Source organism: Oncorhynchus nerka, linkage group LG15 (genome assembly GCF_034236695.1).
Source record: "Oncorhynchus nerka isolate Pitt River linkage group LG15, Oner_Uvic_2.0, whole genome shotgun sequence".
NCBI classification, from domain to species: domain Eukaryota; kingdom Metazoa; phylum Chordata; class Actinopteri; order Salmoniformes; family Salmonidae; genus Oncorhynchus; species Oncorhynchus nerka.
Window position 1 is genome coordinate 66,037,083 of NC_088410.1, and position 17,985 is coordinate 66,055,067.

The window sequence follows — 17,985 nt, forward strand, 5'->3', positions numbered from 1 at the left end:
CAATCACCACCTTCCGGAGACACCTGAAACCCCACCTCTTTAAGGAATACCTAGGATAGGATAAAGTAATCCCTCTCACCCCCCCTTAAAAGATTTAGATGTACTACTGTTCCACTGGATGTCATAAGGTGAATGCACCAATTTGTAAGTCGCTCTGGATAAGAGCGTCTGCTAAATGACTTAAATGTAAATGTAATCTCTCTGTCTCTAACTTCTACAGGGCGATACAGAGCAAAAGCTTAAAGGAGAAAGAGGAGAAAAGGTATGTAGATGTCCCTTACTTACTTCTAACATTGTACGAACACATCTTTGTATGTATACAGCACAGTTCTCTCTCTCAGTACACCTAACCTCCCAGTGTCTGACGTCACTTCCTGTGTCTAGGGAGATGCTGGTGACCCGGGAGAGCATGGGGGCAAAGGTCAGAAGGGCGAGGCAGGGTCCTCAGGGGCTGCGGGGCTCCGGGTGAGTAAGACTGCTGTCTCTGTCTCTTATCTAACCTTTATTTAACCAGGAAAAGCCCATTGAGACCCAGAGTCTCTTTTTCAAGGGAGACCTGGCCAAGAAGGCAGCAACAATCAATACATTACAGAATTAAAACACACAACAACATGATCCAGCCTAAAAAAACTCCTCTGTAACAGTCTCTCATCAACATTTTAAATTAATTTAGTGGCGCTAACATATCTAGATGAAGCATAGATTGTAGACTATTCCATGCACAAGACGAGAAGGCAGTCTTGCCTTTTACTGTAAATGTCTGAGGACTTTAAGTAGCAACCACCTAGCAGACCGGGTATGGTGACCAGACTACAGAGGTGAAGAGGAAGTTTACTCAAAAGGGCTTTGTAGATTAACACATTCTGTAGATGAACACATACAAATGTAGCTTAGTGCCATATAAAGTGAGGTCCAACCCACCATTTGGTAAAAGGTGCAATGGTGGGTGAGTGACTTGGCATTTGTAATAAAGGGCAAGAATGCATGATAAACAGAGTCCAGTCTCTGTAAGACTGAGGCTGCATGCATATACAACAAGTCACCATAATAAATTACAGAGAGAAAAGTGGCCTGAACGAGCTTTTTTATTTATTTTGACCTTTTATTTAACTAGGTAAGTCAGATAAGAACAAATTCTTATTTACAATGACGGCCTACCCCGGCCAAACCCGGACGACGCTGGGCCAGTTTTATGCCGCCCTATGGGACTCCCAACCACGGCCGGTTGTGGTACAGCCTTGAATCAAACCAGGGTCTGTAGTGATGCCTCTAGCGCTGAGATACGGTGCCTTAGACTGCTGCGCCACTTGGCTCCTTTCTAGCTATAAGGGGGAAGCAAGCCTTATTACGAAAATAAAAACCCAATTTCTAATTGGGTTTAAAGAAACCTTGTCATCCAACCATATACCTAGGTATTTGTAGGATGACACGTTTTCAATGGATAAGTACCCTTGATGGGTCACTGCCTCTAAACTACCTCTAAACTTTAAGCAGAGTCTTACGGGGCTATCCTTCCAAATCTAGTTTCTTGAGAAACCTAAGCTTCGGCGGTTACTGAGTATACTGACCTGTGATGGCTGTCTGTGTGCTGTAGTCTGTGTAATTCTTACCCTATGTCTTCTCTCTGTCTCACCTGCTCTGTTGTTTGTCTGTGTAGGGTCTCGAGGGACAGCGTGGACCTCCAGGGTCGAGAGTAAGTCACTGTCTGTCTGTCATGTGTGTCTGTCTGTTTTTCTGTCAAGTGTGTCTGTCTTTCTGTCTGCCTGTATGTTTATCTCTTATGTTTGTCTGTCTGTCTAATCACTCTATGCCTCTCTCCTCCCCTCTCTCTATTTCACTCATGGCTCTTTTTTAAAATTTTTCTCCAGGGTGACACAGGAGAGAGAGGAGGCCCAGGAGAGAAGGTCTGAACAACACATGCTACAGTGACTTCTCACATTCTCACACAGGCAGATTTTCTAATTGACAAATCCTGATAGGATATGGTTCTCCAAACTGGCTGGTGATTGGCAGGTTGCGCTGTCCTTCATTCCACCGGATCCTGTTTACCAGTCTGCAGATTCCCAGTGGGATGAAGCTCAGTGGGGCCTGCTCACAACATCACCATAGCCTGAGACATGCAACCTACTACTGTATACACACATGCTCTGCATCCTAAAAAATACCTCACTGTAGTAATTTTCAAACATTGAACTAACTCTGAGTAATGACGCTGAAGCACTGAATTGCCTTTCCACAGTAGTAGTAGAGTTTTATCCTCTTGTGCAAAATGTTCCCAGGTCCAATACAACCACTGTGCAGCCCTTAATCTGATCATACTCTATGCATCATGTGTGCTCCTCTCTGTAGGGAGAGAGAGGTGCGTCTGGGCTGGATGGACGCAACGGTCTGGATGGCAAACCAGGGGCACCAGGAGCGGCCGGCCTGAGGGTCAGTACCTCTGTCTCTGTCATACAGACATTACAACAGCTGTAGATTCTCAGGGTACTGTGAACATGACATAAACATTACTGTCTTTAGTTGTCTCTCAATTCTTTTCCCTTGGTGTTACAGGGAGACCCAGGGAAACTAGGGGATCCAGGAAGAGATGTGAGTACCACTGTTCTCCAGGCCAGAATCAACCCCTAGACTCGGGGTGCACATCCCCAGTCCCAGAGGGCTGCGCTTCTGCTGGCTTGTGTGGCTCTCTGGTACATTCATTAGTCTGTTAAAGTCAGTGAGTGGAGCTGTTGCCATTTGTCTTATCTGAACCTTGGAGAGGTCCCATTAAGAAATGAGAACGGACTTCATGCAAAGATTATCTATTATATTGATGGTCCACTGGCCGCTTTAACAATGGAAATACATGTCTGCAAAGGTGAAAGGCAGGTGGGAGGAGGCGAGATCAGGTGGGAACATTCTGATGATCTTTTGTAGAAAACTTATCAATACACTCGTAACAACCAAAGCATTATGAAATCAAATAAGCCTCAGCTATCAAAATAGCAATTCACTTTCATCTTAAACAAATTCGTCACTTTCACATTGCCCTCCAGACAAAAACACCTCACCTGCTTATAGCGTTAAGCAGAACAAATCTGCTTAATCTGCGCGGACAGAGTTTGGGCGACCCTCTTACTTTGCCTCTTGCTTTCAGCTTCAGGATAGTATCGCATCTGCCAAATTACTAAAATGTCAATATACGTGGAACAAAAATATAAACGCAACATGTAAAGTGTTGGTCCCATGTTTCATGAGCTGAAATAAAATAACCCAGAAATGTTCCATACGCACAAAAACCGTATTTCTCTTAAATGTTGTGCACAAATTTGTTTACATCCCTGTTAGTGAGCATTTATCCATTGCCAAAGTAATCCATCTACCTGACTGGTGTGGCATATCAAGAAGCTGATTAAACAGCATGATCATTGCACAGGTGCACCTTGTGCTGGAGAAAATAAAAGGCCACCCTAAAATGTGCAGTTTTGTCACACAACACAATGCTACTGATGTCTCAAGATTTGAAGAAGCATGCAATTGGCATGCTGACTTCTGGAATGTCCACCAGAGCTGTTGCCAGATAAGTTGATGTTAATTTCTCTACCATAAGCCGCCTCCAACATCATTTTAGAGAATTTGGCAGTACATCCAACCGGCCTCACAACCGCCATCACCTCATGTTTCATCCAACCGGCCTTCATCCGCCGCCATCACCTCATGTTTCAGCATGATAATGAACACCCCCATGGCGCAAGGATCTGTACACAATTCCTGGAAACTGAAAATATCCCAGTTCTTCCATGGCTGCACATGTTTGGGATGCTCTGGATCGACGTGTACGACAGCATGTTCCAGTTCCCGCCAGCAACTTCGAACAGCCATTGAAAAGGAGTGAGACAACATTCTATAGGCTACAATCAACAGTGCTTCATTGAATATGAACTTGCTTATTTATCCAATGGTGTGACAGACTATGTTTGTTCCCAAGCTCTGGACTCTGACTCTATTGGTTACACAGACTCTTGGCCTCCCATCTTATTCTAACTACCTCTCGCCGGCTTTGTATTCATGTTATCTGATGAAATTGCTGTACAATATTATCTTGTTGCCATCTGATGCACATCCAAATGTCATAAACAATCAACACTGCAGAGTTCTCCCAGTCCTCTGCCATGCCCTGATTGTATTACTGCTGATGATATCTGGAAATGTGCATATACACCCTAGCCCATCTACTGTTGCTAGCCCCAATTCAGACTTGTTCTCTGATATCTGTTTCACTGATTTCTGCTCTCGTAAAAGTCTGGGTTTTCTGCAAGTTGACACTTCAAGCTTATTACCTAAAATGGATAAATTCAAAGTGTGGGTTCACAGCTCCAATCCAGATGTGTTGGTCATTACTGAAACGTGGTTAAGAAAGAGTGTTTTCAACACTGATGTTAACTTTTCTGGTTATAACCTTTTTTTGGGTGGAGTGGCAATCTTTACCAAGGATCACCTTCAGTGCTCGGTTGTCTCCACCAAGTCTGTCTACAATCAATTTTATTTGCTGTTTTTAAGCATTAACCATCAGCACTGGCCTGTACCCTACCTGCCCTAAGATCTCTCCTGGCCCCTTACACTAAGTCTGAATGTGTCCTGCTAGGTGACCTAAACTGGGATATGCTTAAAGCACCTGGCCAAGTCCTAAAGCAATGGGACTCCCTAAATCTTTCTCGGATTATTACCAATCCCACAAGGTATGACTCCAAACACCTAGAAATAGCTATTCTCCTTGGTGTTATCCTCACAAATAATCCTGATAGGTATCAGTCTGGTGTTTTCTGTATTGACCTTAGTGATCACTGTTTTACAGCCTGTGTTCGTAATGGCTGCTCAATGAAACAACCTGTCCTGACTTGTCATTGACGCTTGCTAAAAAAAACTTTAAAGAGCAACCCTTCATGACCTCTGTATATTGGTATAGAATCACCTCTGTCGAAGAGGCTTGGTCTTTCTTTTTTGGTATTTTCAGTGGTATTGTTAATAAACATGCCCCATAAAGAAAATTATAATTAAAAACAGGTTCAGGCTCAGGTTCGACCGTGATCTGGCAGAGTATCTCCACCTCAAGAATTTCATTTGGCAGACTAGCTCTTGTTCAGGCAAATGAGAAATAAATGCACTCAGGCTATCCAGAAGGCCAAAGTTAGTTACTTTAAGGAGCAGTTCTCTCTCTGTGGGCCTAACCCCAAGACGTTCTGGAAAACAGTTAAAGACCTGGAGAATAAACCCTCCTCCTCACATCTGCCCATGTCCCTTAATGTTGATGATGTGGTTGTTACTGACAAGAAGCACATGGCTGAGCTCTTTAATCACCACTTCATTATGTCTGGATTCCTATTTGACTCAGCCATGCCTCATTGCCCGTCTAACATTTCCTCATCTCCCACCCCTTCTAATACGGAACTATCCCTAATGCTCCTCACTCTTTTTCCCCTGTCCCACTACAAAGTTTCTCCCTGCAGGCAGTCACTGAGTCTGTGGTGTTAAAGAACCCCTAAAAAAACATCTGGTTCACTGCAACCTTAAAGGTCCTAAATGATGTCACCATTGTCCTTGATTCTAATTCATGTTTTTATTGACTTGGCCAAAGCCTTTGATACGGTAGACCATTCCATTCTTGTGGGCCGGCTAAGGAGTGTCACCAAGGGAGTACCCTAAGACTCGATCCTAGGCTATACGCTCTTCTCAATTTACATCAACAACATAGCTCAGGCAGTAGGAAGCTCTCTCATCCATTTATATGCATTCTTATACTCAGCTGGCCCCTTCACAGATTTTGTTCTTAAATGCTCTACAACAAAGCTTTGTTAGTGCCCAACAAGCTTTCTCTGCCCTTAACCTTTTTCTGAACACCTCTAAAACAAAGGTCATGTGGTTTGGTAAGAAGAATGCCCCTCCCCACCAGTGTGATTACTACCTCTGAAGGTTTAGAGCTTGATGTAGTCACTTCATACAAGTACTTGGGAGTATGGCTAGTCGGTACACTCTTTGTCTCAGCACATATCAAAGCTGCAGGCTAACGTTAATTCTAGACTTGGTTTCCTCTATCATAATTGCTCGTCTTTCACCCCAGCTGCCAAACTAACCCTGATTCAGATGACCATCCTACCCATGCTAGATTACGGAGACATAATTTATAGATCAGCAGGTAAGGGTGCTCTTGAGCGGCTAGATGTTCTTTACCATTCGGACATCAGATTTGCCACCAATGCTCCATATAGGTCACATCATTGCACTCTATACTCCTCTGTTAACTGGTCATCTCTGTATACCCGTCGCAAGACCCACTGGTTGATGCTTATTTATCTCCATCTCTTCATTCAAAGACTCAATCATGGACACTTACTGACAGTTGTGGCTGCTTCACGTGTTGTATTGTTGTCTCAGACTTCTTTCCCTTTGTGCTATTGTCTGTGCTCAATAATGTTTGTACCATGTTTTGAACTGCTAACATTTTCTGCTGCTATGTTGTGTTGCTACTGTGTTTTTGTCATGTGTTGTTGTCTTAGGTCTCTCTTTATGTTGTGTTGTCTCTCTTGTCGTGATGTCGGTTTGTCCAAAATATATATTTTTTATTCTAGCCGTCACTTACTGTGTTTGAACACTAGAGGGCACTGTGTTGCTGTGTGGTTTCAGCCCTCACCCCTCCACTCTGTCTGTCTGTCTCACCAGGGGCTGCCAGGACTAAGAGGTGTACAGGGCCTCCCAGGCCCTATTGGGCCCGCTGGAAATACAGGCACACCTGTGAGTTTGCCAACACTGTCAACCACACAAACAAAAACGCATACATGCACGATGCACCCACACACACACACACACACACACAAAGCTCCACTTTCCAAAGTCTCATTGATGTCTCATAAGCCTAATTGTTGTGTTTCAGGGCAAAGCAGGAGAAGATGGAAAACCAGGGGCTGCTGGGAAAATGGTAAGGGATCAGTCCGACCTGACATCCTGCAGGGCATTACCACACTACATCAAACCTCTGATTAATAACAAACTGAATTAAAACAATTGCATGCGATTCAGTGCTATTCATTATGAGTTTTATAGTCACCAGTTAGTCCTTTGTGTCTCTGTCTGTGTAATTACCATTAAACATGTTTGTCACATCCTCAGGTTAAAGTGCACTGATCAAATGTGACTCTGATGCTTTTATTCTACCTGAGTGGCTGTGCTGACTGTGTGTTCATTCCAAATGGCACCCTATTCCCTATATAGTGCACTACTTTTGACCATGCCTATAGGGCTCTGGTCAAAATGAATGCATTATGTAGGGTTAGGGAGCCATTTGGGGAGTTACCCATCTGTTGTAATGTTAAGTGAGGAGGAAATAGGATGATCAACCAAAGCCTCTGCAATACATTATCTATCTAACTGAGAGGCTTTGCTTGATACAACAACACAGTGAGCTTTTATAAATGCACATTTCAGTGTTGTAAGTTTGTTATTGTGTTGTTTTTCGCAGGGTGAGGATGGCGTACCAGGGGAAGATGGCAGAAAGGTCCGTGTTGGTTAAGGCAACATTCACATAACTTTATTCTGTGGTCCACTGTCTTGTAAACATCACGGTTTCCTCCCATTGCTGTGCTGTTTATGATAATTTGGAGTTAATGTGAGTGTCTTTGCAGTGTCACTGTTGTCTTTAGTTGTGTAATGAAAATTATGTTTCTCTACCTCACAGGGTGACAAAGGAGAGGCTGGGGTTTCTGGAAGAGACGTTAGTAACTTGTTACCCTGTATCTTTATCTCTCCCCTCTCGTTCTCTTTCTATGTTTGTACAATGTCCTTTCTTTCCTCCCCTGCTGTCTCTCTCTTCCTCTCGCTCCCTCTTTGCCTCCGTCTTTATCGATCCTGCTCTCCTCGGCTCCTGAGCATCTCTCGATTATCCCTGTTCCGTTTCTTTCTCGCCATCAATCCTCCTCCTAGTGTGTTTTTATTAAGCGTACTCTCCTGTGACATTGATATTTCTATCACACCCTACCTTCACGGTGGAATCAATAGCGCTCTAAGCAGCAGCTGTATAAATGCAACGGTGGGTAATGATCAAGCTCTGCCTTTGAGGGCCAGACGCTTCTGAGAGGGGATCCGCACGGGCATAGAATGTCAAGGCTTTGGTTTCATGTCCAAATTCATAGAAATTATCTAGGACATCTGCCTCCTTTCTAGTTCAGGCCAGACCCCTTAGGAATAGAATAGAGTGTCCGTGCTGGTCTGAAGTTGTCAAGTGTGTGTGTGTTTCAGGGCCGTGATGGGCTGAAGGGGGACCGGGGCCTTGGCGGGCCTGCAGGGCCAACTGGTCTATCTGGGCCCCAAGGGGTCCCTGGCACCATCGGACCTCCAGGACAGGTACAGAACAGTCATATGCCTCTGCTTCCTAGAATGTGTGTGTGTGTCACTTGGTGCTCTGATTATACAGTTATCTCTCTCGCCCCTCTCTTCTCTCTCAGGTGGTCTATGCGAAGGGAGCTCCAGCACCATCTATCCCTGGCCCTCAGGGGCCTTCAGGAAGCCCAGTAAGTTACTATGTTGGATATGAGCCGTGCAGTATAGCAGTATAGCATAGCCTGATGTAGCAGTACTGTGTGCTTGTCTTAAGTACATTTCTAATGCACTCTGTTTCTGATGCCCATCTCTCTCTGTCTCTCAGGGTGTGCCTGGAATCCCAGGGACCGCAGGAGCTAGAGTAAGGCATTTCCATAGAGATCATTTACGATTATTTATTTCTATGGTCAGTCAGTCTGCTCTAGCTCTATCCATCCATCTGTCCTTCAGTCTGATCTCTGACCCTTTCACTCTTGTATTTCAGGGGGAGAGAGGAGCAGTGGGCAGTAAAGGTGAAAGGGTAAGTGTGTGTGTGTGTCTGACATATGAATGTGCACACATGCTGTTTCCTGAGTGTGTGTATGGGTGTATGTGTTAGTGCATCTTTAGTATTACTGATGTGAGATGTTATTGACAGGGTGACCCAGGAGAGGACGGGCAACCGGGCAGGCCTGGAACAGCAGTGGTAAGAAAATACGCATTCAAGAAAGGAGAATAACCCCAGCATGTGACTGATAAAGGCATGACCATGTACTGTATTCACTCCTCCTTGACACTGTTTGTGCCTCTCTCCCATCAGGATGTGCAGAAGGCCCTCTCTAACCTTGGCATTGAGGTAAGTGGATATTAAATGTTTGCAACGATGTGGCATTAAGGCATAGCTGTGCTGTATTTGAGTCTCCTTCCCTTTTACCAAGCCTGGGTTCTATTCATTAGGACACACTGTATCAAAGTGTTGAAACCTTTACTTCAACTTGAAACAAAGTCCAAGTAGGCCCCTCCTGTTTCAGTTTGCTTCCTTTAGTTTGGTGCCTGATGAATACGACCTTTCTGTCCCTGTACTGTCCTGTCTGTAGATGCAGGACCTGAAGGTGCTTGTGGATAACAGGAATGTGCCAGGCAAGAGTGTGCTGGAGAAGGCTGAGAAGGGCCAGAGAGGAGACAAGGGAGAGGCCGGGCAGAGAGGACCAGCAGGGATAGATGTGAGTGAGCGGTCTCCAATTTGGGGGCAGTGTGGGGAACAAAGAGACTATATCAAGACCCCACGCAAATGTTGTATTAGAGTGAACTAAAACATGGTGTTAGTGTGTTTATTTGACCGATTATGTAATACATAACTCTCTGCTTACTCTAAAAGTGATTCTCTGTATAACTGCATGGATTTTGAAAACAATGATTTCTAGAACAGTATGTGTAAGTAATGTCTTTACTCATTTCCATGTCAGGGTGCCCGCGGGCTGTCTGGGGAGAGGGGTGTGAAGGGAGAGCAGGGGGAACGGGGGCCTGTAGGGGCCACAGGACCCACAGGGAGGGCCATTGGAGAGAAGGGCCCAGTAGGACCCACGGGACAGGCTGGAGAGCCAGGAAAACCTGGAATACCTGGAGTACCAGGGAGAGCCGGAGAACTGGGAGAGGCTGGACGAACTGGAGATAAGGTGAGGAGGAGGAAGGAGTGGTTTAAGGAGAGAGAGAGGGAGAGGAATATGAAAGGAGGAAATAAAAAATAAAAAAGAGAGGAAGATCATGTGGATTAGAGATGTGTCATGTGATACCACTTTGACTTCCAGGGGGAGAGAGGAGAGAAGGGTGACAAAGGAGAGGCTGTGAGTATATTCATCACCACAATAATCATCATTTAATGTACTGTATATACTGTATGGATGTTGACCAGAACATGACTGTTCTCATCTCCAGGGGAAAAACGGGCTAGGTGGCTCAGTGGGCCCTCCTGGACCAAAGGTGACCCATACAGACTACTTTTCTAATAAGTCGTCATTACAGTAAACATATCATAGTTCACCCAGAGGTTACTGAGTGCAGGTTATTTATTGGGGTGTGTGTGTGTGTTTAAGGGTGCTGCTGCAGTAGCGGGTGAATCTGGACTCCCCGGAGCAAGGGGCCTCCCTGGGGTCACAGGGCCGAAGGGAGAGCCTGGCGCCTCAGGGCCACAGGGATCCAAAGGCGACAGGGTCAGAACACCTCACTCTTAATATTGCAGTACTTCATCATGCAGCCTGATGTGAGTCCCTGTGTTTAATAAGCTGTGTGTGTGTGTGTGTGTGTGTGTGTGTGTGTGTGTGTGTGTGTGTGTGTGTGTGTGTGTGTGTTACAGGGTATTGCAGGGCTCCGTGGAGATAAAGGTGATCGGGGTCCATCTGGAGAACAGGGACGCGATGGTTTTCAGGTGACTGTGTGCTTTACAATAAGTGGCTATCCCTCATCTACAACTGAGGTGTCAAACATGCATTCATTGTGCACCCCTTGGTGAAAAGGACTTTGACACCTCCGTGCTACACTGTGAGATGAGATGTGACTGGCTCTAACCATATAGGTTAACAGTTGACACTAACTGATACCAGGTTGTATTACCCTCATCATTGTGTGATTATGGTGCGGAGGAGGTTGTGAAGACAGTGTTGTAGTGGTAGCTAGTAGTAACCAGGTTGTGTTTTGATCATTTCAGGGGACAGCAGGAGAACCTGGCAAACCGGGACAGGATGGGAAGCCGGTGAGAGGAGGAGGGCTGGGGTTGAAGGAAAGATTAAAATGATGATAATATTGTAATCATATGATAAGGTTACTGTAGCTAGGCTACCTAATACATTTTCAGATAAAGTCGGTCTGTCAGGCTTTTATTTTGATTGATATCAATAACCATACAATTATACAGTGATATACTGTGGTGCTTCTTTGTTGATATATTATGCCATTTAGATGTGACTGCATGGATGCATTATGCATACTGTGCACTCATCTGTTTTCAAAGAGACAGCTTCCAGGAGACAGATCCCAGACATCAAAGGACAAACTGGAGTTACACAGTTTTCAGGTCTTCAGTAGAATGGCTGCACTACAGTATATAGTTAAGCAGATAATGTTGTGTTTGAGTTCCAGTGATCATAACATGTCCAACCATACAGTAGGTGAGTAACTGAAGCATTGATGTTGATGTTGTGTAATCAACCATGACTAACTAGGGCCCAGAGTTTCTCCTGGTCTGTAAGAACTCAGAGCCCTAGTAGTCATAACATGAGGAGGATAGAGATGGGTAGAAGGAGAAAGATAAATAGATTTGAAGGTGTGGAGGTGGAGAGATGATAAGATAACTCACGCTTCTTGTTTCATCCCACAATGTTTCGAAGCAGGGTCCACAAGGGCCAGCTGGTCCTCAAGGTCGCTCAGTGAGTAACAGTAACCCAGCCATGCAGCCTCCTTTAGGGCTGGCCCTGCGTAGGAAAGCCTGTGGATTGGCTGCCAGTGCTAGGCCGCTGATGGAGCTGATGTATCTGTTTTCCTTTGGGCTGAGGCTACGTAGAACCTTTAGACTGTAACCTTTTGCAACTCTGCTTCTAACAACTCCTCCCCCTTTCTTCTTACCTCCCCCCATCAATCTGTCTAATTTTGATATATTTTACACCCTTTCTGTCCCTCCCTCTCTTTTCAACACTGCCAATTACCCTTGTGTCCTACTATCCTACTCTTTCCCTTCTTCTTCTCCCCCTCTCCTTCTTCCTCTCCTCCCTCTCTGACTCTAGGGCCTGCCTGGGTTCCCTGGAGTGCTGGGCAGACCGGTAGGTTCTGTGCTGCTGGCTGGCATGCTTGTGACCAGGGAAATGGGGGCTGGGGGGGTACCAGGTGTCAGGTGGAGGGGTACAAGCACGACCCAAGGATGCTGTGACGGTACCAGTTTCCACCGCACTGCAGCAGAGGGGTTTGGAGAGAGGGGAATATTGTCAGGGGACGCTAGTATCATCAGTATCAACATGCACACACAGTCACAGAGTCCTCCACCGCACCATCCTCTGCATTCATGTCTCCACTTTAATTTTCTTTCATTTGAATTAGGGCCCATCTCCCAGGGGTCTGAGACTAGAGTTTGGCTTTGATAGGAAACTCATGAAATATTAATCTGGACCACCTGTTCCCAGAGTACCACTGATGGCTGGAATGTTTTATGTATTAAACACCACACATTTGTAACACATATGCCACATACACTAACCAAGATCAATTGGACACAATAGGGTTGTGAATAGTGAGATGGATTACCTGCCCTGTCAGAATTGTAACAGATGCATTTTTGCTTAGTGTCATAGCTCTCTGTGCATTGTGTGCTAGCTTTCTGTGCTTGTGGCTTCACATGCTCTTTTGTCTGCTTCTCAGTCCTCCCAAAGCACTGTTTGTACATTGAAAATGATGTGTGTGTCTTCGTGTATTGTGTGTGTATGCAGTTGTGTGTGTATGCAGTTGTGTATTTGTTTGTGTGTGAACACTTTTTCTTTGATGTTCACGTATGAAATGTATGTCTTTTCTTATTTATTTTTTATTTGTAACCTTTATTTAACTAGGCAAGTATGTCTGTACAAAGCCTACATGTATGTACAGTGGGGCAAAAAAGTATTTAGTCAGCCACCAATTGTGCAAGTTCTCCCACTTAAAAAGATGAGGCCTGTATTTTTCATCATAGGTACACTTCAAATATGACAGACAAAATGAGGAACAAAAATCCAGAAAATCACATTGTAGGATTTTTTATGAATTTATTTGCAAATTTGCATCGATTAATCAATCTAATGCTACTGAAATATAAACAAATCTAAAGTAATCCAATCTGTTACTTGGACTTATTGCACCCGTTAGTTACTGAAATGGTTGTTCCAGTTTAGATGGTTTAGGTAGTCCAATATGTTAGACTTCCCAACAGGCATTCTTTCTGAATGCGGGTTAGGGCGGGGTGAATAAAAATTCAAATTGTTGGATATCCCCACTCTGGCTGGATTCCAATAGGAATTACACCTCACTTTGCAAGCCAGCAAAATGTGACTTGCATGCCTGAAAACCATGGGTTTCAGGCCACTATATTAGGGTAAACAAAGCCCTCAAAATAATGCCTTATTGAGCACTTGTATTCTGTTGAGTAATTTAATTTTAATGATGACATATTTGCTTAGGATCTCACTTGGTGAAGGCAACAGGACAAAATAATAATTCTGCAACAACCATGTCTCTGTCACTAACAAATGCAGTCATGAGTGATAACTCTACAATTCACCAGAAAGGCAAGGCACTTTAAGGCTTTACACTAAGCAGTGTGTTAATTTAACACTTTCAGTGTTGATTTATCACTGGAGAATTTGCTGTGTATGTGTTTGTGTGTCGTATCATGCATGTGTTCTCTGTGTGTGTTATGTCTTGGGCATGTTAATCCAGCATGCTCTTATCTCTTGTTTGCAGGGAAACCCTGGAGAACCTGGAATTAGAGGGCCAACTGTAAGTATGATATTTTAATATCCGACATGCGCGTGTGCACACACACACACACAGAGCTGCACTTATACTGATGCTATCTCTTTTGTAATTGTAGGGTCCGATCGGTACCAATGGACCTCCAGGTCCGTCAGGAGTAAAGGTGAGAACTTCTTCCGTCATAGACCTACAGTATCATTCATAGTTCTAGCTCTGTGGGGTTATTGCTGATGCATTTAGTAGTGTTGATATTTTTTGGCCTACAGTAGCTTAGTATTACAGCACTGGAATGATCCATTTAAGGGTTGTATTTGTTGTTCTGAGAATGTGTTTTGATCTCTGACAGGGTAATCAAGGAGTGCCTGGGGTTGGTGTTCAGGTGAGAACTTTATATGATAAATATTGTGTTGTATATTATGGGCCAGTTTCCCAGGCTGTCATGATGGCATAAATGGTCGGGAGACAGGCGCAGGAATGTCTAATAGGGGTTTTTATTTACCCAAATCACAGCGTGTCGTGTAAAGGCAAGGGGACGAAGACCAAACAAACACTATACAAAACACAAGGTTGAAACCCAAACAAAAGAGCGAGGAGTACCTCGAATAAATAACACAAGCGCACAATGATTATCACACGGGACGAGACCCGTAATCATCTGCACAATACACGTGGTACGAAAGCCAAAACAACATAGCACAGGTACTCACATGACCAATGGACATCGGAACAATAATCGACAAGACAATGGTGAACCAAGGGCACACTTATACAATTACTCATCAGGGAATAGGGACCAGGTGTGCATAATGACAGATCTGTGGCACAAGCAGAGATTTAGGCTAGTCCAAGTCTAGAAAGTGTTATCAATATAGATTGTCCATTGAGAGAGCTTTTTAGTCCAGGACTAGGCTTAATCTGTGTCTGAGAAACTGGCCTTATATGTTTTCCTATTAGATGTTTATTGCCTCAGTGTTTTTAGAACTACTCACCCACTTTTCACAGTGAAAGTCACAGAGCTTCATAATAATCTATTTGAATTGACCCTCCTGTTCCACAGGGACTTCCTGGTCCCGAAGGCAACATGGGAGTGCGTGGACCTGCAGGGCCTCCTGGAGCTGTGGTAGGGCACAGCATCAATCATCTATAAACCAACTCTCATACTGTATAGTTTTACCGGCTAAACTGGTGTTGTAGTACATTCCCATTGGACTGGGGATTCCTCGTATGCTCACACCTTTACCTTTAAGCTTACTGTAATTAAAAATGCCATTGACACAATAATGTGTGTTTTAATGTTGTTTAATGTATTTTAATGATACCGTCTCTTCCCAGGGTCCATCTGGGCCTCCGGGTCTACCAGGGCAGACAGTGAGTACAGCAGCTCCGTGGGACTCACATACTGTACTGTAGAGCCAACAAACACACACCTCTATCATCGCCATGGTTAACACACAGCAAGCCATTCACACAAACATCAGTTCTGGTGGTGACATTAAGTGTGTCTCTCCACAGGGGGAGGGGGGCAAGCCTGGGGTCCCAGGAAGAGACGGGATACCTGGAAAAGAGGGAACACCAGGGTTGCCAGGGAAACAGGTGTGTACTGTGTATGGTATCTGTCTCGCTACATCCTACTGTATGTCTAGGATGTGTTAGGATGGCATCAGGTTTAGTGTGGATTTTTCTTTGAAAAGGTTTTTTAGAGTGCTGTGTTGGATCTTTATTACAGGGTATCGCTGGACCAATGGGGTCCGCAGGGTTGAAGGGGGAGCTGGGGGACAGTGGCCCCCCAGGAAAGGTGAGTCAGTGGGGTGAGAGGGGATCAGGGAAGTGACGTGAGGTTGAATTGAGCTGTACTCAATTCAACCTCACAATGCAGAAATTGCTCCGCTACTTCTGGGTTGCTAAAATTCACGTAATGTCAGTTTATGTGGCCAAACATACAAGTATAGTGTAGAGAATCATTGTACCATCTAAACGGCTGTGAAATATATTTTCCATAACCCCAAATATTATATTTTCAGTTGTTTGAAGCTGAAAGTAAAAGGCGCAGAAACTAAACTGAAGAACGGGAAGAATAGACATAGAGCACATGGAACAGATCTACCGCTTCTTAGACTTGCTTTCAATGAGAGTGACAAATCTATAACACATATTTCTATGTGAATTTGGTCTGATCGCCCAAAAAGTTACATATTGCAGCTTTCGGACTTTCGGAGTCCACAGCCGCAGAGCCTAGATAGTCCGGCGGCCCATTGTGAGACTACCGTCCGCGGGGGACGCACAGCCTGACCTACTCCCCTAAATTCCCAACCAACGCGGCTCCATGTACTCAGCGCCTATTCATTTGATTGTGGTGACAGTTGGAGAAATAGCTTGAGCTGCTCTGCGATATCGAAAACTATGAAAGCCAACAGTCCAATATTCTAGAACATGTTTTGGACTCTTGAGTGCTTTAATCAAAAGCTCTATCTGCACATGATTCCCTCTTGTATTTACTGTAAATGGCCATGACTCACATCCTCTTTATCCAACGTCTCTCCATTTCAAAGACGAGGAAATCATTGGCATGAATAGGAGGGCAGAGGCACATGTACAAATACACAAACAAGGACACACCAATGCTCAAGCATATGAGCACGGAAGCACACATATAGACACACACACACACATATATACACACACACATACATTCACATCATTCCCCCGGAAGCTTTAGCAGGATGTACTACGGTTCTTGAGAAATAAGAGCTTTTGAAGGGACAAGATGTACTGTACTTATAGACAGCACATCTGTTAAACTCTTCCTCTAGTTTGTGTGAAAACCAAATTAAAACTCCCATTCATGGTCTTATGCTCTAATGAAGGTCAAAAGGCCAAAGCAGTAGCACAATAAAAAAGTGATACTTTGCATAACATAGTGGGTAGGAGTTTCCTCAATCGTTTACTATTGCTGTCCATCTTCAGTGCATTTGCAAACAACCTAATCCAGATATGTGAGTTTCACGTCATGTTCTCCCTACATATCCCCATCACAGGCTGTAGCAGGACCCCCTGGTATGAAAGGAGCACAGGTGAGTGATTGTCATGTTTACTCTTCCAGTCGTGGTAACATCCAGTCATCGTGACTAACCTGACCATGTCTAACTGGTGTATGGAGACACAATAGATACAACTCGGAATCAGTGAATCACAATACTGAATTAAACTGCATCATAGGCCAACAAACAGATGTATTGTAAACATTTCTGAGAAAATGGCGCTGGAAGAAATGGCAGCAGTTTTATGGGCGCCCAACCAATTCTGCTATTGTGTGGGGTTTTTCCGCATTATTTTTAACTTATTTTGTGCATAATGTTTCTGAAACCGTATTTTACGGCAAAAAAGAGCTTCTGGATATCAGGACAGCGATCACTCACCTCGGATTAGACAAAGATTTTTTCTTCAACAAGCAGGACGCACAGGACATTTTCCGAACCCCCGACAAGGCCAACATCCCAGTTATTTGCAAGAGGAAGAGACGCAGGTACAGAGGACACAGAGCGGGATGCCTCGTGAGGATCCGCAGAAGGAGAGTGGGAAAGCTGCCGTTACCATCAATATTACTCATATTACTCGTGGCTGAATGATGACATGGATATTCAGCTAGCGGGATATACGCTGCACCGGCAAGATAGAACAGCACACTCCGGTAAGACCAGGGGGAGTGGTCTGTGCACATTTGTAAACAACAGTTGGGTGCACGAAATCTAAGGAAGTCTCTAGATTTTGCTCGTCTGAAGTAGAGTATCTTGTGATAAAATGCAGACCACACTATTTGCCTTCAGCTATACTTTTTGTGGCAGCTTATTTACCACCACAGACGGATGCTGGCACTAAGACCGCACTCAGTCAGCTGTATAAGGAAATAAGCAAACAGGAAACAGCTCACCCAGAGGCGGTGCTCCTAGTGCCCGGAGACTTTAATGCAGGGAAACTTAAATTAGTTCTACCTAATTTCAATCAACATGTTACATGTGCAACCAGAGGGAAAACTATTCTAGATCACCTGTACTCCATTCACAGAGATGCGTACAAAGCTCTCCCTCACCCTCCATTTGGTAAATCTAGCCACAATTCTATCCGCCTGATTCCTGCTTACAAGCAAAAATTAAAGCAGGAAGCACCAGTGAC

At 44.4% G+C, this 17,985-nt stretch overlaps 1 protein-coding gene across 1 annotated transcript in view; it reads left to right on the plus strand.

Annotated features, from left to right (window-relative positions):
* LOC115142319 (collagen alpha-1(VII) chain-like) overlaps positions 1 to 17,985 on the plus strand; it is an 89,273-nt gene that overhangs the window by 58,928 nt on the left and 12,360 nt on the right. Inside the window, 32 exon segments of the mRNA XM_065001808.1 lie at positions 221 to 262; positions 385 to 465; positions 1,658 to 1,693; positions 1,869 to 1,904; positions 2,350 to 2,430; positions 2,554 to 2,589; positions 6,697 to 6,768; positions 6,908 to 6,952; positions 7,493 to 7,528; positions 7,709 to 7,744; positions 8,269 to 8,373; positions 8,475 to 8,540; positions 8,675 to 8,710; positions 8,834 to 8,869; positions 8,987 to 9,034; positions 9,149 to 9,184; positions 9,426 to 9,551; positions 9,795 to 10,004; positions 10,137 to 10,172; positions 10,264 to 10,308; positions 10,422 to 10,538; positions 10,682 to 10,753; positions 11,033 to 11,077; positions 12,105 to 12,140; positions 13,804 to 13,839; positions 13,934 to 13,978; positions 14,162 to 14,194; positions 14,873 to 14,935; positions 15,148 to 15,183; positions 15,328 to 15,408; positions 15,542 to 15,610; positions 16,851 to 16,886. Of these exon segments, the coding sequence (XP_064857880.1) occupies positions 221 to 262; positions 385 to 465; positions 1,658 to 1,693; positions 1,869 to 1,904; positions 2,350 to 2,430; positions 2,554 to 2,589; positions 6,697 to 6,768; positions 6,908 to 6,952; positions 7,493 to 7,528; positions 7,709 to 7,744; positions 8,269 to 8,373; positions 8,475 to 8,540; positions 8,675 to 8,710; positions 8,834 to 8,869; positions 8,987 to 9,034; positions 9,149 to 9,184; positions 9,426 to 9,551; positions 9,795 to 10,004; positions 10,137 to 10,172; positions 10,264 to 10,308; positions 10,422 to 10,538; positions 10,682 to 10,753; positions 11,033 to 11,077; positions 12,105 to 12,140; positions 13,804 to 13,839; positions 13,934 to 13,978; positions 14,162 to 14,194; positions 14,873 to 14,935; positions 15,148 to 15,183; positions 15,328 to 15,408; positions 15,542 to 15,610; positions 16,851 to 16,886 (1,914 nt within the window).